General features: G+C 39.7%; 4 protein-coding genes and 1 non-coding gene across 7 annotated transcripts in view; 4 read left to right on the forward strand and 1 right to left on the reverse strand.

Annotated features, from left to right (window-relative positions):
• The window catches only part of lmtk2 (lemur tyrosine kinase 2), a 31,648-nt gene extending 27,041 nt beyond the window's left edge, over positions 1 to 4,607 (reverse strand). Inside the window, exon 1 of the mRNA XM_034088626.2 lies at positions 4,103 to 4,607. Within this exon, the coding sequence (XP_033944517.1) occupies positions 4,103 to 4,205 (103 nt within the window). The 5' untranslated portion in view covers positions 4,206 to 4,607. The remainder of the gene's footprint in view (positions 1 to 4,102) is intronic.
• A 1,465-nt stretch (positions 4,608 to 6,072) lies between these two features.
• On the forward strand, positions 6,073 to 9,386 carry pvalb5 (parvalbumin 5). Of its 3 annotated transcripts, none has more exons than XM_034088659.1 (5): positions 6,073 to 6,227; positions 6,662 to 6,738; positions 8,330 to 8,462; positions 8,790 to 8,899; positions 9,119 to 9,386. In XM_034088659.1, exons 2-5 carry the CDS (start codon positions 6,678 to 6,680, stop codon positions 9,139 to 9,141), a joined length of 327 nt encoding a protein of 108 aa, XP_033944550.1. In that variant the 5' UTR covers positions 6,073 to 6,227; positions 6,662 to 6,677; the 3' UTR covers positions 9,142 to 9,386. The 3 variants fall into 3 exon arrangements, with proteins under 3 accessions (XP_033944550.1, XP_033944551.1, XP_033944549.1); XM_034088660.2 differs by having other exon boundaries at positions 6,672 to 6,738; XM_034088658.2 differs by having other exon boundaries at positions 6,078 to 6,227; positions 6,666 to 6,738.
• Positions 9,387 to 11,315: 1,929 nt separating this feature from the next.
• LOC117450731 (parvalbumin beta-like) lies at positions 11,316 to 13,682 on the forward strand. Its single transcript, XM_034088657.2, has 5 exons — positions 11,316 to 11,422; positions 12,285 to 12,355; positions 12,586 to 12,718; positions 13,093 to 13,202; positions 13,407 to 13,682. The coding sequence occupies exons 2-5, from the start codon at positions 12,295 to 12,297 to the stop codon at positions 13,430 to 13,432; spliced, it is 330 nt and encodes a 109-aa protein (XP_033944548.1). The 5' UTR covers positions 11,316 to 11,422; positions 12,285 to 12,294; the 3' UTR covers positions 13,433 to 13,682.
• A 1,453-nt stretch (positions 13,683 to 15,135) lies between these two features.
• On the forward strand, positions 15,136 to 17,299 carry LOC117450729 (parvalbumin beta-like). Its single transcript, XM_034088656.2, has 5 exons — positions 15,136 to 15,245; positions 15,833 to 15,899; positions 16,121 to 16,253; positions 16,797 to 16,906; positions 17,002 to 17,299. Exons 2-5 carry the CDS (start codon positions 15,839 to 15,841, stop codon positions 17,025 to 17,027), a joined length of 330 nt encoding a protein of 109 aa, XP_033944547.1. The 5' UTR covers positions 15,136 to 15,245; positions 15,833 to 15,838; the 3' UTR covers positions 17,028 to 17,299.
• A 1,638-nt stretch (positions 17,300 to 18,937) lies between these two features.
• On the forward strand, positions 18,938 to 19,009 carry trnaq-cug (transfer RNA glutamine (anticodon CUG)). Its single transcript has one exon. It is a non-coding gene; the product is annotated as a tRNA-Gln (tRNA).
• Positions 19,010 to 21,493: the final 2,484 nt, after the last annotated feature.

Raw genomic sequence — 21,493 nt, forward strand, 5'->3', positions numbered from 1 at the left:
ACAACTAAAGAAAAACTAAATAGTAATAATAATAAAATGTCTCCACTGATCTGTGTTGTAAATGTGATTTATGTATGATTCCAATCGCTTTTTATAGTCAAAATCAGCAAATTTGCCGAGCTCCGGTACAACTACGGGTAGCGATGAGAAGTGAGGCAGGGGCGAGCTCTGCCTCTCGTAAGCCCACAGTAAGCTGGAGCGCGGGCACTAATTTAACGCGGGCACTTATTTTGTGAGCGCGCTCAAGCCAGCTACTGTGGGGTGAGGTGAGGCACAGATGAGATCTGCCTCACCTCAGAATGCGTCACCCCACAGAAACTGTCTGGAAAGCGGGCCCTAAGCGCATGCCTGCACCTTCTCACTGTATGTCACCAATGTAATGTTTGTAGATCCCTTTATTACATTTATCCTTGCCATCCATAGTCTCTAAATAACTTATTTCACGTATATATGATATTTAGGCTCGCTGGTCTCATCATACAACGGCAATGAAAAAAGCACCAGTGGAGGCAGCCATAAACTCTGCCGCACTGAAGGGGGCGCACGTGAGCCCACAGGTTCTTGTTGCGACTGTTATTCTACACAGAGACGGTAGACGCAAACAACAAACTAGACTTTTGAAACTACAGGAAGATAAGGAGGACTTTTACAAAAAAGTAATAGAGATTGTTGTCCAGAAGGATATCCAATTGACCCCAATTGTAATGAACATGGGATCTTACTAAGAAAGAACAATCCACTATTTAGATTTTGGGTATCCTTTTGTTGAACGGTCTGTTTAAAATGAATCGAAGCATCAGACTAAAAAAGCTTTTGAAAATAACCGAATATTTCGATTAAGGTCAAAATATAATATTTGTAAATCTGACTTTGAAAGAGTCAGTGCCTCACCAGCCATGAACCTCACCGCACGTCACTGGTTAGACATTAGACCTGGGAAAGAGTTCATGAGTAGTCACTTTTGTTCACCATATAGAGCAGGGGTGGGGAACCTCCGGCCCCCGGGCCGTATACGGCCCACGAGACCTTTTGCTACGGCCCTCGAGGTAATTTATAAACATACGCAAAAAAGAAAAGAAATCTAGACCGCAAAAAAATTAAACAAGCGAGTCCCTGTTTTTCCTGGCCAAGGTCAGTGACCATGAACACATCACGAGCCTAACGTGTCATCACGTGGTATATGTCTCGTCTGACAGGGATGCAGTTCTGACCATGGTTCTGACGGAGAGCAGAGCACCAGAACGCCGCTCCGCCACTTCCACAAATTGCAGTACCCATAAGGAGCCGTACACATGCCGCTTGCGTGGCTGTGTCTTTAGTTGAAAGCCCAGTGGCGATCTGTTCATCTGTCATACTGATCATAAAGTCAATAACTGTGTTGTTATTAGCATCTGGTTAGCTAGCTATGCTAACGAATATAAGAAGCTTTTTCTACAACCAGTGAGGTAAAGGCACATTTTATATGATCATTATAGTTATAAAAAAATAAGAGAATAAAGTAAACAGGTATAAAATACTATGACAGTAAAAAAAGTTGTTATTAATAAACAAGAATACAGTTTGAAAGGGGAGTGATTTGTACAATATCCATAAAGAAAAATAAAATCTGCTTACAGTTCTGTTTCATATGGGTGTTGTTGAGAGATGTATCCATAGATTTCTTAATGTTGCTCTCAAAGTGCACCAGATTGATGCTTTTAACTCAACATGTAAAAAAAAATCTTCCCGGGGGAGAACATCCCCCGTTAGGTCCCCACTTAAATCATGTTCACGTGGATAGGAAACTAAATACATTTGCACACATCTTGTGTCCATATATTTCTGTTTGGGTGGTCATGCCACAACCGTGCACATGCATGCATGAGTCATGGTAAAATATCTGGATTAAGAGGTTGCTTTTTCTTTGCACAGCATGAAAGAAAGGCCGAATGAATGGGCTGTGATTTTAGTATTTTTAAGCAGAGGTCAATCATTTGTACGGCCCTCGGAGGATGTTGGAAAAATTGAAATGGCCCTTGAGAGGAAAAAGGTTCCCCACCCCTGATATAGAGTAATCCCTTTTTTTAAAGATACTAGATCAGTGCAGAAAATACAACATCCAATGTTTTCCGTTAGACATGATTCAATTTAACGTTAAAACGCAAATGGCAAGCAGGCAAAAGAGTAATGCGTTAAAATACTTCAAAATAAATGACTGTACAATTCAACTATGTGAAATTGAACCTGCGTATCATAGAACAACTAGTTTGATGGTAAACACTTTTGTTTGCAAGTACCCAAATATGAAAATGACTTAAATTGTTGTTAAAGCCGCATCCTCTATAGCCTGGTTTAGAAAACACTCATTCACTCAGCAACGTAGTGGAAGTTTAGGGCAAATGTCCAACTTGACTAACAGGCCACTTGACATCACCGGGCTGTTACTACAGATAAAACATTGACCTACCTATGTTTACCCATGTGTGATGTGTGTAGACAAAGCCCACATCACTTGAAGACTTTGTATGTGACTTTCCAGCTATAGTGATTATATGTGTGATCGTACCTACATTCATAGACCCAAGTAAAACCTTAAAATATTGAATGACTGTACCATATCTAAATGCATGCAGGGCAAAGAGCAGGTTGCTGTGCAATAAAAGCATAAAAGGCATGCTCATAACATAACTTTCCAGTAAGCTGCAGTATTCTACTCAAACAACACTGTTGCTAATCATTGACTGGTGTTGATAAGACTGGAATGTATTACAGTTACACATTACCGACCCTCACAACACGCTCACGTCTGCATTCATTCTCATAAGGAAGCAGGTTGACTGAGCCTCTCAGTAAAAACCCTGAAACCATTTCCTTGTCTTGAAGTGAATGTGTGGCACCCATTACATTGGAGATGCAACAAGTGATTGTTTTGGAATTGGATTCATCTACTTTCAATTGGTGTATCATTTGTTAGCGAAACTGAGTTCCTAATTGTGTCTGGAGCATTACATGTAGTGTGTAGTGAAATGAATGAAACCAAATGAAAACAAAATAGTCACCAAACATAGTATCCTAAGTAAAAACAGCTGGATTGGAATTGTTTTCATACTGTCAATTGCTGATTCTTTCCTTCTCTCCTGAACAACCGTCTCTTTATCAAGATATAAAGTGTTTTATAGGGACGGTGGTGGCGAAGTCGATAGGGACTTGGCTTGGCAACTGGAAGGTCACCAGTTCAAGTCCCGGCAAGACCAAGTGTTACCGAGGTGTCCCTGAGCAAGGCACCGTTCCCCTGCTCCCCGGGCGCCGTTCAAAATGGCAGCACACTGCTCCTAACACTAGGATGGGTCAAATGCAGAGAAACAATTTCCCCACGAGGGATTAATAAAAGTCCATCTTATCACACTGCCATATAACAGTATAATAAACTTTTATGAATACACTTTGATTCATCCTAAAATAATTAAATGATCTGTAACGAGGAAACTATAATCCATTTAAAAGAGGTTATTCAAGGTTAACTTCATAACAATAAACTGTGTTTCCATACTGGTAGGGCAGTGTATTGTCCTATAAACTTGGTTAAATGTCAATGACTGCACCAACCCCACAGACAGATTAACATTTCTGAACCTGCAGTTACAATAAGCTGTACTATATTAACTCAGACACACCGCTGCTACCTGAAGGATAATGAAGTTGGGTTACATTTCAACAAGAAATCCCTAAAACTATGTTAATAAATAATTTCTGTGTCCTGGTAGAGGAAAGGTTTATCTGTTTAACTGTTCAACAGTTTGGTTTAATCAGAATCGTTACGAGCACATATTTTTAATTATTATAAGATTCCCTAGTGCATATATACAGAGCAAATTGATATTTTGTCAATATGTCATCAAACACACAACAGTCAGTCAGTACGAGTCCACATATTGGATGTCACTTGTTAGCAGGAAATGCAACCAGTCTGGTGTGTTGTTAGCTTTTAGCTGCCGAAGAGCAACCACAGCCAGCATATAGCTAACAGAAACATCTGCTAGCTAAGCAGCTGGATGGAAATGAATTGTGATGAGTGAACAGACAATCACTCAGCTGTGTATCACCTTACAGTCAGCTGTCTCACCTGAGTTGTGTTGATACTGAAGAGGGGCACCTTCAGACAGCCAAAACACCGACAGGAAAATCCCACTGGCCAGAAACAAAACATATCCATGGCGGCTCTTCATCCTCCTAGTTTAGCTAACGAAATGTTAGCTAATCGGAATCGTCGTCCTAAACAATAAATGGCTGATCTGATAATAAATAACGTGTTTTAACCATTGATAATCAATTTAACGTCAGTGTAGGCTACGTAAACAAGCATATTTAACGCTAGCTACTTAACATTAGCCAGCTAACTAGCTTTAGATAGCATATCAATGCTAACAGTTTCAGCTGACGACAGCACACAACGCTACCAAACCTAGTGTTTCGTTGTCCATGGAGACACAAGGAGCGATCACCTTTCACGGCCTAACATATTTGCCTTATTTACCTGGCTGTTATATAAATTAACATAACTAAAGAAAATTGATCAATCGCTCTGACTATCATGAAACAGCTCCCTTCCAAAGCGCCATGTTCCTGTACGGCGTCACATCACGGAACGGGGCGTAAATCCCTAAAATAACTGACACGTAATCAAACCAATCAAAACAAAGAATATCTTCCTGTATAACACACAGAGCCAATCGGCTTCGAGCTTTATTATCTGTCATGTTAATCCAGTGCTTTTTATCAAAACTGAAGAAAGCTTTTTACATCCAGTCACTTGCCAACCATGTGAGGCACGGAAGAATGGTTCAGAGGACCTGTCTATAATAAATGTTTATTTTTTTATTTACGGCCCACCATAAGCTGCTAAGCAGAATGTAATAGGTGGACAGAGAATTTGGATTTTGCTGTATGCTATTTCTTGAGGATTTTTTGTATCCAATTTACTTCTAGTGATTTCATGCGACTATTGGTGGGAGTTAGATTCACTGGGTAGGCTAACATTAGCAAACACCGACAGCAAAAAAACGAAATCAAACTCTATTTGTTATTAGCTCCAAATGTAAATCAATGTGCAATGCAAAGCACAACTGGACAACTCCATCTTTCTCTAAAGTCACTTCCTGGAAGTCTTTATTCCTATGGAAAGGTGTTGAGTAGGGAAAACAGGGCACATGTTAGCATCAAAATATACTTAAAGTACCAACAAATAGAAGTACTCATTATGCAGATTGGTCCATTTAAGAATAATAAACCGTATATTACCTGTTTTGATTATAATTATTGATGCATTAATGTGTTATTAAAGCTTGTAAAGGTGCAGCTTTTAATCCCTTAAATACTGCAGGGTAGCTTGTGAATTCAATGTAAATACGCAAGTAAAGTACAAGTATCTCAAAGCTGTATTTATGCAGTACTTGAGTAAATGTACTTAGTTACTTCCCATCTTTGGTTAACAGTCATATAAACTGGTGTACTAAGGCCCAAATGGATGCCCCCATTGAAAATAAAGCAGGTCAAAAGTTTCCTCTTGGAAGCCCCTATAATAGATACAACATAATAAAGTTGCCTCTGGCAGTGGTTCTCAACCCACTCCACATTCCCTTAAAAATAATGTTCTTCAAGGTTATAATGGCTGAACAATGAATTGAAACACAAACAAAACAAAAAAAAGGGGGGAAATAAAGAAAGACCTTCAATCGACAGTTGCATTGGAGTTTATACAGTGTCTTTATTACATTTAGTTATTTTTAAATAACAGAATTAAATAATGACAATAAATAAACATAGCTGATTTATAACTATCACAGTTATCTGATGGACTGAAACAATCATTACTTCATTATGAATATGATAATTAATAACAGCTGTTTTAGTAGAAAGTAGAAATGAAACATTTGCACCAGTAAAAATACACATATTAAGGGTTATCCGATTGCAATATACATTTTTTTTAACTACTTTTTATGCCTGCAAGTTTGCACAACAATTTGAGTAAAAAATCATATGCTCTGATTAACTGATGAAGGAGGAGGAGGCTTTCTGTGGCGTGTGGGGAAATCTCCCTGGGTTTGAAGACAGTATACGTCAGGTTGCTTCTAGCACTCCGGATCACAAAGCTGCAAGAGAGTGTTGCTGGCTTACACGCACAAAGCAAGAGAAGCAGAAATCTGTGCATCCTAGGATCAGAACGTTAAAACCTAACCCGAAGCACGGTGAGTACCAAGCTTTTTTGCAAATTCATGTGCACGACAATGTTTGAGTGATGATAAGTGGCAGTTTCCTATGTGTCTTGTGCCTTGAAGCATATTGATTTGTTGGCTTTGCCCTGTTTGTGTTTTCTCCTTCAATTTGCAACAACTTTCTTATTCATTTTGTGAAACATAGCTTGGATCATCAGGCAATTCAATTGTGATTTATACCTTATCATGTGAAGAAATATATGTCTGAGTAATAGCTTCTGGTAATAAGCCCTACTAATAAAAGGCACAACTTGATGTATTAAAGACTAACAACAGAGGAGTTATTATCCTTAATCCATCCACACGTTTTATGTGACTGTGTTCTGACAACAGTAAACACCTGCACAAGTCTCATTTACTGTCACTTTGCATTTTCTCCATCGTGCGTGTTTGTTTGCACCCCTGAGGCAGCTACAGAGAAACATGGCATTTTCAGGGATGCTGAGCAACGAGGACATCAAGGCGGCGATCCAGGCTTGTCAAGGTGAGTCAGACGACACACGCACAGGCTCACACGGAGGGAGGCACACACTTAACATGCATCCGATGAATACAAGAACACATACTTTACAAGAAGTGTTTATACATGCACACACATGCAGAGAGATACAGACAGGAAATGTTAAACTCACTCCCAGTCCCACTAGGAAGAGCTGATGGGTTTCCACAGTGGGGGCAGGTAACCAGGCAGCCTTGTGGCAGGAGACCAGTTACCAGCCGGATACCACAGTGTTTACGTTTAGCATTTACACAGAGAGGACACAATCACACAAGCTATACAGCCCCCACCTCCCAAAGCACTTAATCATTTATCTCTCACAATTATGTTTGCATGACAAGGCACACACAGCTCAACCTCTCAGAAGGAAATCAAATGCCAGCGCTTCTGTGCCCTTTAATCAAGAGAATCACCCCGTTAGCAATGATCCAGGCAAGGTCAAATGTAAACTTTATGCAATTTAGTTTGCATGTATTCAATTCAATTCAATTCAAAACCTTTATCTATCCAGGTAAAATCCCATTGAGATCAATGATCTCTTTCTCAAGGGAGACCTGCAGCAGTAGGTTCCACAAGAAGACATAAAAACATGAACAACAGAACAACAAAAGGACATCATCCAGCAAAATGTACAGGGATTACAATTTACATATTTAACCACATGTACAGGTACCAACAGCATCTGATTTTCTAGCATCCAACCGAGCTTTAAAAACATGTAGTGGTACTAGCTTGGTAATTTTCCATTCTTTTTGCAGACTGTTCCATGTTAGTGGAGCTGCACATCTAAAAGCTTTCTTCCCTAAGACAATCCTAGCACTTGACCCATTTAATAAAACCACAGCATGCGATCTCAGGCAATAAGTACTTTCAATTCGCAGAGAGATCAGGGAGCAGATATAAGATGGTAGTTTATCCAACATGGCTTTGTAAATGAAAAAGTACCAGTGACTGAGCCTGGGAATGCAAAACCGCCTTGGTATACAGGGTACAGTGATGTGTAAGTGCTTTACAGTTTGTCACAAATCTCAGTGCACTGTGATACGCAGCATCTAACTTGCTCAGGTAATTGGCAGGTGCATTCATCATATATAACAAATCACCATAGTCCAGCACAGGTCAAAAGGTCATCAAGGTATCAATAAAAGGAGGTATTTCCATCATCTATTTTAAGAATTGATGGAAACTAAATTGTCTTTTATGAAAGTGATGATAGTAGACATATCACCTTAAGGTTAGGGGTACTTAAAATGTCCACTCTGAGCGGCTCGTTAAATAAAGGGCTTTTAACCTTTGGGTTTTCATTAGACCCATGGGCATATCCGGTGTGCTTTGACTGCTCCGATGGCACAATGACATAGCCTGTAATAATGGTATAAGACAGTGATGCGCTACAGGGTGTCTATTGGTACATTTCATTGACTGAAGAATGAAAGTCATCTGAGCGTATGAGTTAATGCGACATTTCTATTCAGTCCCTCACCACTCTTGCTTTCTTGCTATTCTGTGATTGACCTCTCACTCCCACATATGTGTGTCTCTTTTGCTTTTTCCACCCCCCTCTTTGCATATGCAGCTCCAGGCACATTTAACTTCAAGTCGTTCTTTGAGCAAGTAGGACTAACTGGCTCATCCGAGACCGAGGGAAGAAAAGTGTTTATAGTCCTGGACCAAGACAAGAGTGGATACATTGAGGAGGATGAGCTCAAGTAAGGATAATGTGTGGGCGGGTGTGTGATTTAAGGGATAGTGTTAAGATACAGAGTATGTGCGTGTGTTCTACATCGATGTTTCACTCCCTGGTGATTGCCCAAAGGCAGAGGTCACTGTATGAATGGAGCGGCATTCCCAGCGAATGCATTCAGTAATACCTGAGGGGGAGGGCCGGTGAGTGACTGAGTTAAGAGGAGGGGGATTGAAAAGGCTCAGCAAAGCCTAGAGGGAAAATAAATTGCATAAGTACAGTCTGTGATGCCATGATTCAATACAGTCTATGATGACATAAGTCTGGCTTGTGTTTTATGTGCACCCAACAGACTGTTCCTCCAGAATTTCTCTCCGGGAGCGAGGGAGCTGACTGTGTCTGAGACCAAGACTCTGATGAGTGCAGGCGATAAGGATGGTGATGGCAAGATTGGGATGGAAGGTACATCAGACAAAGAAGCCGTATGTGCTTGGGAGCTGTCCATTACCTAGTGCTGAACTTGCAGTCTATAAGTAGCACAAGAACATTAAAAAGAATACACCAAATAACTTGTTGCTTGTTTAGTCCTCGTGAATGTGTTTCATGACTCTCACTTTTTGCCTGGGTATGATTGTTGTGGTTACAAAAATATCTGACTGAATTTGTTTTTCTCTTCCACAGAGTTCTGTGAAATGCTGAATTAAATGAAATCAACATCTTTGACCACGACTGTCTTTCCCTATTTTAAGATAACAGTTCTCTTCTTGGAAATTCAGATGTTCTGTTTGATGCAAAGAAACCTTGGATGTTCTTTACCTGCCTGCTGCTCTTCCTATTGATGTGATACAATTATGCAAAAGATGTGTGGTGGACAGAAAGTTAAAGGTAGATTAGATGTGTGTGTGTTTTCAATCAGGTACCCTGGAAGGATTTAATAAATGTGTTTAATATGTGGTATCACTGTGTCTGCTTTTTTCTTATGCCTGTAATGAACAAAGTGTCTCTGAAAGCCATAAACACTTAAATCAAAACAAATCAAGTTTTATTTATATAGCACATTTATAAACGATTTTTGGTCGAGCCAAAGTGCTGTACATATATACTTAAGGTATTGAGAGGTTTCAATTATTTTAATCTTGATTATAAAGAATCTGCATCACGCTGAATACATTATGAGAAAAGAAAGGGTTGACCAACAACATTAACATATGATAAACCATAATAGATGTTAGACTAAACCATTCAATAGCCTTAGAGTATGGTGAGTGGCCATTGACGCAGTTATCCCACTCACACTTCACTGATGGAGGTTTTCAATAGAGCCACTGGCATAATTCTGATTCCCATGGGAATTTTTCCATCGAAGACATTTTGATTTGGTAATGTCAGAAAGCAAATGATATTCATGTAACTCACTGGGACTCTTGAAAATAACTTACCCATCTATTTGTAACACTTTTCCAAATGTGTCTTTGAAAAAAGCCTAATTTGATTCACTGCTGCAGAGTATGTTAAGCCCCCCCCCCTTCCCCCAAAAAATGAAATATCCACATTTTCATAGGATCATTGCTGCCTTCTGCTGGACGGATTCAGGTAAAAATAGAGGCAATAATTATGGCATTTACAGTGATTTATTGTATTTTTAAGTTTTTACACTACCAAGATGACTGGGATGAGGTTTGAATAACTGACATGATTTGCAGTTTAGGGTTAACATTTCATTAAAAAAAAACACATTAATCAGTTGAAAGTTGCTGACAAAACACATAAAGAAGGAAATGATGTATCTGCATTAACAAAGTTATTTATATGCCAACAAATGAGCTGCCTTTTGTGCCTTGGCAGCACGTCAGAGTAAAATGAGTTGTCAACATATTGCTAACTTGTTCACGCAAGCAATCATGCTGCACACAGAACATAGTCTGAATGATTGGTGCATTGCGTACTAAGGCAGGACCTCAAGGGCTTGGCTGCTGTTTGCCTGAAACTCGACTCACGTCATGCGTCGTTCAGATGAACCACTTGTAAATCTACGGCAGCATGTATACTTTAAAGACAGCTAGTTAATGTCACAGATACATATCTATCTCCCAATCACCTCAGGGGAGGTATTTGCAACTCCAGCTCTTTGGATGCAATAATCTGGAGCCTGACTCCACCCATTTATAATCACCTCCGATAAAACTGAGAAGAGGGGGAATTAAGTGAATTCACGTATTCACTTAGCAGACAGCCACACACCACTCAGACATGAGTATCAGATATAAAAGATACAATGATTATGTAATAATAAGCTCAATGATGGTGGATTGAAGCAAATATACATGTATTGGAACATCTCGCTGATACCACAGTAATCAGAATCAACATATATCATATCAAGTATAATAAGGAGAATTTATGAATCATAAGGGGATACATATTAATAGGGCGTTTGATGGCAATGCATATTCAGTCCTTAACAACTTTGATTTTTTTCAGAGTGTTGAATTACGTAATGGCAGTGCATTTAATATTTCCTCAGTTCATTAGAAAAGTTAACAGCAGTGCAGTGAGTCCATGGTGCATATATTCACGTGGCAGTGCACCAATTGGCTTCAAGATTCTCTCACAATCCTAATTAGAGGTTGACCCAGGTCCTGTATCCACTCTCAATCTTGCATTTCTTTAATATTCTCAGAAGGGATTTGAACGTTGAAATCACATGAGTGCAACATGAAGTCGGGGAGCAGCGGGCTCACTCACGTTACCACACGTCTAGCTATAGGCCTCAGCACACATGGTAGCATCCTCATTTGTTCGACTAAAAATAGGACGAGACTAGTAGACACATTTTTTTTGAAACCCATGCATCTTGGTAAGTGATACTGAGACTCAAAACTCTGTAAAAGGTGTTGCTCAAGGATATATAAGAGAGAGGGAAAGAGACCGGTAGCATTCACTCAACTCCGCCTTGGCTTTCACTTCCCCCAACGCAGCCCAAAGGTGAGTGGGAAGCGCGCTGACCGCTGGCACTTTACACTTGGAAGAGAGGGATTGAGACAAGGAAATCCTTTTGGACTATAACTGTAGGGAGAAATGGAACCAACATAGACAGGAAACCCACATGGACCACAGGACAACTCAATCAGTGCAAAAGGAGGCCCAATGTGGCCATTTGGTTTCAATGGATCGCTGTCTGTGGATGATAATCGCGCTATTTTACTTTCACTTTTTTTAACCGGATGAAAACATATAATCACACCCAAAGCTATCGACGCGTTTTACATCACTGCGTTTGCCCGATTGCACTTTGGCAGTGATTCATTTCGCTGAGAATCGGCCTCTGAGTGGGAGCATCCTTTATTTAGTGTTCTAGCAGCGATGGGATAAACAGAGTGAGGCATGAGCTGACATCCGGCGGCAAAGAGTAGCTCTTTAGCCCGTACTTAAAAACTAAAACTAAAACAGTTGATGCTATGTTGCAGCCTTTTAAAATTGAAGTAATTATTCATTGTGACCAAAACAAGTTTATGTTCCTATAGAGATGTTTTCAAATACAATGTTAATGAACTTTCTTTCTCAAGATGAGGAATAGCCTCACCTGGAAGCCTGACAACTGATGCAGGGTTTTAAGCTAATGTTGATATATTATCAACTCTAAACCTTTAGGGAACAGAGTCTTAGTCCTCCCTCTCTGAAGTCTCTGTATTTTAGGCCCTAGGAGCAGAACAAATATCCTAGATACACTATAGGCCTACTTGTTATTGCTTTAAAGAGGTATATTTGCAATGCATTCATTTTGACTTTTGTATGGGGTTTTAGATTATTTTAATCATCCTGGGCATTGTCTTCTTTGTTCCCTCAGAATAAGAAAAATGGCCGTCGCTAGCATGCTCAAGGACGCTGACATCAAAGTTGCACTGGAAGGATGCAAAGGTGAGCTTCATTAAATCAATATTGTACACAGTAAATTATACAGGTAAAACACAATTCATCCTCATTTTCATCGTTCACTTTTTATGAATTGCCATGCAAAGAAAAGTGCTGCAAATTGTGGTGCAAATGAAACATATAAACTGCCAGGCATAGTTATCAAATCAAAACTGAAGTCCTAGTGCCTCCAGCCTGCCTTTACGCTGCTAATGATGTTAATATGTGTTTTCCAGCTGCTGACTCCTTCGACCACAAGAAATTCTTCAAAGCGTGTGGTCTGTCTGGCAAGTCTTCTGATGAGGTCAAGAAAGCCTTCGCCATCATTGACCAGGACATGAGTGGATTCATTGAGGAGGAAGAGCTGACGTAAGACATGCCTCTGCTGCCAAACATATGCACCACATCTAGAATTGCTGTGCTGGAATTCAGAAACAAGTGGTAGCTTACCTCGTTCTCCCCACATTCTGTTTTAGCTTGGCTTTAAAATGGGGGTTCTTGGAAATGTCCTTTTCCATTTCCAAGCTACAATATTAAAAAAGGAAACTAAGGGCCACGTTTATTTAATCATTTATAACTTTACATCTCAGTCACATTGGACAGGCTTCATCCAACATGTTGCCTTAACATTCACAACACAACAGAATGCTCTATAATACCTTTTCTGCACACTGATGCACATCCAACCAAGATAGTGTGAGATGCTCATCATTTTAACTTCTGCTGCTTTGTCCTCCTGTCAGGCTGTTCCTGCAGAACTTCGCTGCTGGCGCCAGAGCCCTCACCGCGAAGGAGACCAAGGCCTTCCTTGCCATCGGTGACGCTGATGGTGATGGCATGATTGGAGTTGATGGTAAGAGTTATTTTGAGTAATCATTGGTCTTGGACTCTTGGAACATTTCATATTTAACATCCATTCACATACTTCCAGTACCTGCTAAGACCTAAAGTGTCGGTACATTTTGGTCCAATTAGTCCAGATCATACCACCATGACAAAATAAGAAACCAATTCAATTTTCTTCACCACTAATGCCTGTTTCATTCTACTTCCACAGAGTTTGCTACCATGGTAAAGGCATAACTTTCTACTGACCCAGATCAACTGCGAACTTCTTGCAAGATTTCAGTAATCATCAGCTGAAAGAATATTTTTTTATACCTTATTTATGACTTGCCTGCTGATTATTTCTCAACATAGAACACATGTTTTACTGTGAATGCATATTGCTCAGATGTGTTAAATGTTCTGAAAAAATGACTTGTGCAAATGGTCCAACACTTTTGAAAAAGAGTGAAAAACCAAGAATAAATACTCTTTTGGTGTAAACTGATATATCTCAACTCAGTCATCTTTGTATCGGTCAAAATGTGGTGTATTAAAAACCCCGCCTGGGGATTTTGAATGATTGGGAGGTGCTATTGAACTGAGCTGCCCAGCACTCATTTTGAGAATTGGTTAATGAGAAGGGGGGTATAACTGGACTTAGTTTACAAGTTGGCAAACAAATTGGGAATAGCCCTGGGGCTTCGCTCATATACTTCCTGGATGCGGGGAAGTTTGCAATGGATAGCTGTCACACATAGTGTAATTAGCTGCTCTGTTCCAAGGTCTTTTTCTCCACCAACTGCTGAGTGGCCGATTACATGATTGCTGTGGCAACAGGGGGGCTATTAACAGACACTATGCATCAGCAGGACCTTTGAATCTGGTGCTTGATGCAAATCTATAGTTATCTGAGGGTTCCTTGACACATGATTTGTAAAGTGTTTAGAATGTGCAACATTTATCAAGGAAAGTAAATATTCAGTATAACATAATTCAATAGTTCATCAGCTATATTTAAGTCAAACTACGATTCAAGGGGAAGCTATGCATGCTCAGGGAAATGCAATTCAGCAATATGTTGACCCTGTCAGATGACACCCTGAGCTTGTTACTATCAACTCAGTGGTAAAAACAGAGAGGCATAGTGACAGCAGTCTGCTCTCCCTCAGCCCACAGGGCAGCACTGCCACCTGCAGGTCAAAGCTATTCTCGGCATTGTACAGTAAGACAAGGCGAGATGAGCAACTCAAAATATACTTCTCTTTTTTACTATCTTAGGAGGGTTTCAACTTTATTTTGCCTGCATTTTCTTGCACTTTTAAACATTTTAAACTCTTAGAATAACACAAAGTAATACATGGACTTTGACTAGTCTGAACAATACCAGCTAATTTATGACTCTGCAGTCAACTGTGGCTGTTTTTCTCTTTATATGCCAAGCCGTGTTGGCTGCTTTGTTCTTTATCTATTCAATTCGGACAAAACACAAATGGCTGCACTAAGAAAATACATTATGACGTGTATAACAAATGAAATGCTCATTGTGGCTGTGAGGTGGGCAACTATTAGGTACAATATCAATGTTACAAAAGACACAAGCCTATATACATTTGAATTTTAAATAGTACACTATATTCTTAAATACAATAGCAAGTGTCTTCCAAACCAACACGAAAGGAGGGAAAACAACCGATGAGTATCAGTTTCTCCAGCCCCAATGCATGCATGCTCTGTGTCCACCCTCTTACAGTTGTTTGTTGCCAGCAGTAATTTCAATTTGTCCTCCTCAGCAGTGCACTGTCCTATTCTTAGTATTGAGGGGGACATTAAAGACTTCTTCAAACGCACCTTTTAAGCGTCTTCATTTGTGAAACTCAAAATAGACCGCGCTCTGGCTACAGGAAGGATTTTTCGCCACCCCCTTTTCAACGGTGTCAGTTATCTTATGCCTCAGATTTCAATGGAGTAAAACTATAAAAAGGTCACGGGCAGCACTGGCAAGATCACTGCAGTCGACTCAAGTCCTATCCGTTTCATCTGTACTCTTCAAAGCAAAGACATCAAAAAGGTGAGTTTGAATTAAAGGAGAAAAGAAAACTGGGAAACACCGAGCCGCAGCATCTTTTCGGTTTACATTTTTCAGAAAACATTGTTTTTTTTTTACTTGTATTGTGGAGTTCGCACTGCAATGCAGCATCTGAGTTTTTGGAGCATTATTTTTGCGGAAGCGTCAGCTGCAAGGAGACATGGATTTTACTGCTAAGACCTTCCAGCATCTAGAGATACAGTAGGAAACATGTGTCGATCTCAGCCTCTCAAAAGGAATTTGGAAATACAATCCACTCAGAACAAAAGGGGACTGAAAATGTTGCCCTGTGAAATCTGAAATGATTCCATTATGTTTATGTTGTGTTCCAATGTGGATAGTTAACATCATATTAAATGCAAAGAGATGAGTTTAAATGATGAATTGATCGTTCTTTATTATGTTATTCATTTACAGTTGAAATAATGTGCAATACAGTGAACCGTGATGCGTACAGTCAACTATTGTAAAGCCATTTTATGCCTATTTTGAGATAACAATAGTACAACAATAATAATACAAATAAATACATAAAAATAATAATAATATATATGTTTGTATTTCTGCAGATCGAAATGGCCTTCGCAAGTCTACTTAAAGACGCTGATATCGCTGCAGCCCTGGAAGGGTGCAAAGGTGACTCCTCAAGTTACACTCACACAAAAACAATCACAGCCCTCCCTCTTTGGCTCTGTGTTTGGAGGTTGCTTTTTGTCCAGCTTGTGTATGTGGATGCAGTCTGAGTAACGACTTGCATTCATTTCAGATGCTGGCAAGTTCGACCTGAAAAAGTCCTGGTGCCTGCAGCATTGCAGCATGCCTTTATGCTGCTAACGATGTTAAAATGTGTTTTCCAGCTGCTGACTCCTTCGACCACAAGAAGTTCTTCAAGACATGCGGCATGGCTGGCAAGTCCGCAGAAGACCTGAAGAAGGCCTTCCTCATCATTGACCAGGACAACAGTGGATTCATTGAGGAGGAGGAGCTGAAGTAAGACACACACCAGACACACTTAATGCAACACCATTGTTGCATGCTCTGATATCAGCTTCATAAATATAGATTTGTAAGTCAGCCATAGGTGTAATTTACATTAAGCATGCTGAGGACATTGTTTTTCAAACCTACATATAAAATCTGAAAAACATCTTACACCAAGAAATGTTAACTAAATAAGAAAAAACTTTCACAATGTACATAGAATCAATAAATGTCCATTGACCTCAACTAAAATAATGCTCCCCCAGCTTACTCATTATAAAAAATGACCAAAAATCATGCACTGACCAGTGACTTAAGAAACTGTCTTGACATTGTTCCTTGGTTTTTCCCTAACTTGAAAATGATATACTCTGATCTCAAACTGACACCCCCCCTTCCCCAATACATTGGCTACAAATATATGACCAGTTATAAACATCTTCTGACCCACTATATCCCCAACACTTTTCAACATAAAGTAAGGCACTTGGTCTAAAACCAATGGTAGCTGGGGTCCTTGAACTAACCACCAGATGTGTTTGCTGTCTTCAGGCTGTTCCTGCAGACCTTCAAGGCAGGTGCACGCGCGCTGACCAATGCCGAGACCAAGATACTCCTGAAGGCCGGAGACTCCGACGGTGATGGCATGATTGGCGCAGACGGTACGTACTCTCATCTCTTTCTCTCCTGCAGAGTGCTTACATCATTCTGTGGTGAAAACTAGAGACCCTAACTGTGTTGTCCTGTCTCCCTGCAGAGTTCACTGCCATGGTTAAGCAATAAAGTGGCAACTGACCAACGACACCTGCTCTGATGGAACAAAGCCTATGTCGACCTCCCCTCGTTTTCATCTAAATATAAATAATTTTTATACATTTGCTTAAGAGATTTTTCCTCCTATGCAATACATTGTCCAAACAAAAATGATGAGTGTGAATGTCGCTCGGTTGTGTTCATGTCTTAAATATGAATTTTGCTTATTGTAAAATCTATGATGCACTTTCCAGGTACAAACGATTAAAAGAAACCGGAGAATAAATATTCTTTTGATGCAGTCTTATTGTGCTTTAATGCTTTATGTTTGGTTTAAATACACCTACATACTGAGGGCAAGTTTCTCTCTCTCATTAGAAAATGGATGAAATGTGTCCATATGGACGTTGTATGAATTCTTTAATTTATCAAAATAATGAAATATAGATACTAAAGAATAGCAGCTATTAAGTTTATTTGTCTATTGATTTAAGTCTTTGTGACCTATGCAAGACAACAAATGCAAGTGTTAATCTACTGATAATAACTTAAAAAAAGGTAAAGCCTTATGTTTAATATTCCTTAAAGATTGTCCAATCATTATAGAGAGATATCGATGAGTCAATAAAAAATACAATAAATTGTATGAATTGCCACACACACGCACACACGTGCACACAGGTTAAGTTTAGTCAGTACACACTAGGCTGTGTGTGCCATCCCCTGCCACAAGATGGTGTAACGTCCTTTAACAGTAATAGACTTTGGGACAGATCCCCTTAAATTATCTGACAATAAAGACAACTACATGGACATATTAGTCCTATATTTGAAGCATTCCTTTATAGTCTTTTAGGTTGTAAGGCCCATATTAACTCATGCATTAACTGCAAAATAAAAAATACAAATAACACTAAAGTTAAGGGGCAATTCTGAAAAATGTTGTTTAAATATCTGTAGCCCAAATTCCTACTTTTTTTGTGAAGAAGTGAAGACATTTTAAAATGTCGTTTGAATGAGATGTCATCTAATTGTCTAAAAATAATGATGTAAATATTGGACATAAGATTCAAATGCATAGATTGACATGTTGCAGTGTTGACATGGATTGCAGGTCGACAAGGAGGACGGTCTGAATAAGTTAAATAAAGTCTTATTTCCGAAAAACAAAGAAGGCTATAAAAGACAAAGTAGGATCGGGTCCGGCCAATCTACATGTTCAGGAGTGAGTCGTGTAAAGAACATTAGCGAATGTAATTAAATAAGTGATAGCGAGTAACAGTATAGTCTGTGAGGTATCATCATGGCGGATGACATCATGAACCGGCTGTCAGCAAAGTCGCACCATGCTCTCGATCCGGTGTCGTCAGTCTCTTCTTTACACAGCCTGGCTGGAGGAGATGATTTAGTTTCTCAGGAGTCCAGCTTTACTAGTTCTGCACTATCTGACGTCACGTGTTGAAGTGCCCCGTTATCAAGTTGACACCATGATTAGGTGCAGGGAGGGTTGACAATGACAAAATACTGGAGATACAAGCTTTAATTATATAATGAAAGAGGCCAGGATGCTGTCAATGAATTAAACACTTAGGCTTACTGTGCGTAAAGTTCATGCCCATATCAATCATACAAAAACTCTATCGATACAAAACATTTCCGATTTCAAACTAATTCCCTTTTCTGTCGTCAGACCTTTAAATAATGATTAAGTATCATGACACTGCATCAGGCCAACATTACCTGCTGTTCACGGTCAACAGCTGACGCTTGCTAGAAAGCAGCACTGTCAACATTCCCCGTTGCCTACTTTACGCACATAAGGTGCTGACTTCTAATGAGCGATTTGGCCGGGGTCTGCTGTACCCCTACCACTTGTTATATAATTAAGGGTGTCCCAAAGTCTCCCGTTAATAATATTTTAGGAATGACCTGTAATAGACGGTTCCATGGTGTAATGGTTAGCACTCTGGACTCTGAATCCAGCGATCCGAGTTCAAATCTCGGTGGGACCTGATTTGATTTATTGAAATAAGATGTATTGATCATCTAGTAATGTTAAAAACATAAATACTTTCTCTCCTGTCATCATGCAAGTCTGTCCCTCGCTGCTGCTGCTGCTGCATATACAGACCTTCAGCTAAACCTATTTCATTGAAGGACGTAACCTTTTTTCCTGTGTGGTCTTTAATGACATCCACTTAAACACAGACAGTGGACTTCAGTGTTAGTATTATTAGATCTCAGTGCTGCGTTTGACACTGTTGACCACAGCATATTAGTAGACCGACTGGAAAACTGGGTGGGACTTTCGGAAACAGTTCTAAATTGGTTTGAATCCTACTTAAAGGACAGAAACAACTTTTTTCTATAGGTAAATACACATCTGAGTTGACAAATATGACATGTGGGGTTCCTCAAGGCTCCATCTTGGGGCCTCTTCTCTTTAACATCTACATGCTACCACTGGCTCAGATAATGAAGAACAACAAAATAAGTTACCATAGCTATGCAGATGACACACACATTTAGTCACATTAAGACAGTTACTAAATCAGCCTACTATCACCTAAAGAATATATCTAGGATTAAAAGACTAATGTCACAGCAGGATTTGGAAAAACTTGTCCATGCCTTTATCTTCAGTAGACTCGACTACTGCAATGGTGTCTTCACAGGTCTCACTAAAAAATCTATTAGAAAGCTGCAGCTGATTCAGAACGCCGCTGCTCAAGTCCTCACTAACACTAAGAAAGTGGATCACATCACTCCTGTTCTGAAGTCTTTACACTGGCTTCCTGTGTGTCAAAGAATAGATTTCAAAATACTGCTGCTGGTTTATAAAGCACTGAATGGTTTAGGCCCAAAATACATTTCTGACCTCCTGCTAAATTATGAACCATCCAGATCTCTCAGGTCTTCAGGGACTGGTCAGCTTTCTGTCCCCAGAGTCAGAACTAAACATGGAGAAGCAGAGTTCAGTTATTATGCTCCAAATATCTGGAACAAACTCCCAGAAACCTGCAGGTCTGCTGCAACTCTTACTACTTTTAAATCCAGGCTGAAGACTTTTCTTTGTGTCGCTGCTTTTAATTGAACTATTCATATCTTAAACTGCACTGTAACTTTTATCCATGTATTTTTTCTTTTAATGTTTATTTTATTAGCTTTTCTTTTTTAATGCTTAATGTCTTTCATTTTTTGTAAAGCACTTTGAATTGCCTTGTGTTGAAAAGTGCTATATAAATAAAATTGCCTTGCCTTGCCTTGCCTTGTGTGCTGCTGCAGTGAACACTCTCTCAGTCAGGACCCTGCTTAATGACCCCTGAATGTGTCCGCTGTGGGCCACAAATGCCCTCAAAAAAGACAACCTGAATTGGTCACTTTGCACCTGGGAAAATTGGACAAACAATAAAGTCCAGTGTGCTGCTCTGGTCTCCAGAAAACTGGAAGAAACACAGAGACCAAATGGGACAAATGATCCAAAACTCAAGGCCAGTGCTCAGCCCTGGGTGACCCCTGACTGCTATATCTGCATTTGAAAGGTGCATGTGTTTACCTGGGGCATTATGCATCATCATCACCATCCAGGAGGGATGGGACACCGACAGCCGAATGTGACCTCGGGTCCCTTCATCAGCACAGTTGATAAAGCAATATAGTGAGGCTGTCGCCCGGTCAGTGTGAGAGAATGAGAAGGTTAGAAGGCACTGGCTTCCCTGACATTCACTGATGAGCATGTTATGTGTTTAGGGCAGAGGATGGAACTAAGTACATGTACCTATACTTAAATACAATTTTGAGTATTTCCATTGTATGCAACTTTACACATTTTGTTTAATAACATGAAATATAATCAACACTTAAATAAGACTTTAGTTTACTGCAGTAAACAAAGAAATACAAATTAGCTGGAACTTTAGCAGCTTTGATAACACTTTAATGCATCAATAATTATAATAAAAACATTATTCTGAAATGGGCCATTTGCATAAAGAGTACTTTTACTTATGATACTTTTAGTATGTTTTTTATGTTTTGATGCTAATAGTTGTGTACTTTTACTCGTTGCAGGACTTTTACTTGTAACAGAGTATTCCTATAGACTTCTACTTTTACTCAAATACAAGATCTGAGTACTTCTCCAACCTCTGGCTTAGGGTTATTTCAGATTTGTAAATATATCATCTTGAACCTTTAAATCTGTTAAAACAGCATCCGAACAAGGGCAGGTAGATGTTTAATGTCCGAGGCATTTGTGGACAGGTGAAGCACCACAGAGTGCCAGACAAGAGGATGTCCATGGGCTGACCTCTCAGTCTCAGGTGTCTCAATAATCTCAAATTAAAATTGCAAACAAATATGCAATGGAAAGTGCATTGTCAGCTGACATTTAACCCTAACCCACATTCACTCACCTCAAATGTAATGATAGCTGGGGCACGCTTTCAGTGGGATGTGCATGGATCAGATGTGCTCGTTTTAGGACTGCTGCCTGT

Source organism: Pseudochaenichthys georgianus, chromosome 8 (assembly GCF_902827115.2).
Source record: "Pseudochaenichthys georgianus chromosome 8, fPseGeo1.2, whole genome shotgun sequence".
In the NCBI taxonomy this organism is placed as follows: domain Eukaryota; kingdom Metazoa; phylum Chordata; class Actinopteri; order Perciformes; family Channichthyidae; genus Pseudochaenichthys; species Pseudochaenichthys georgianus.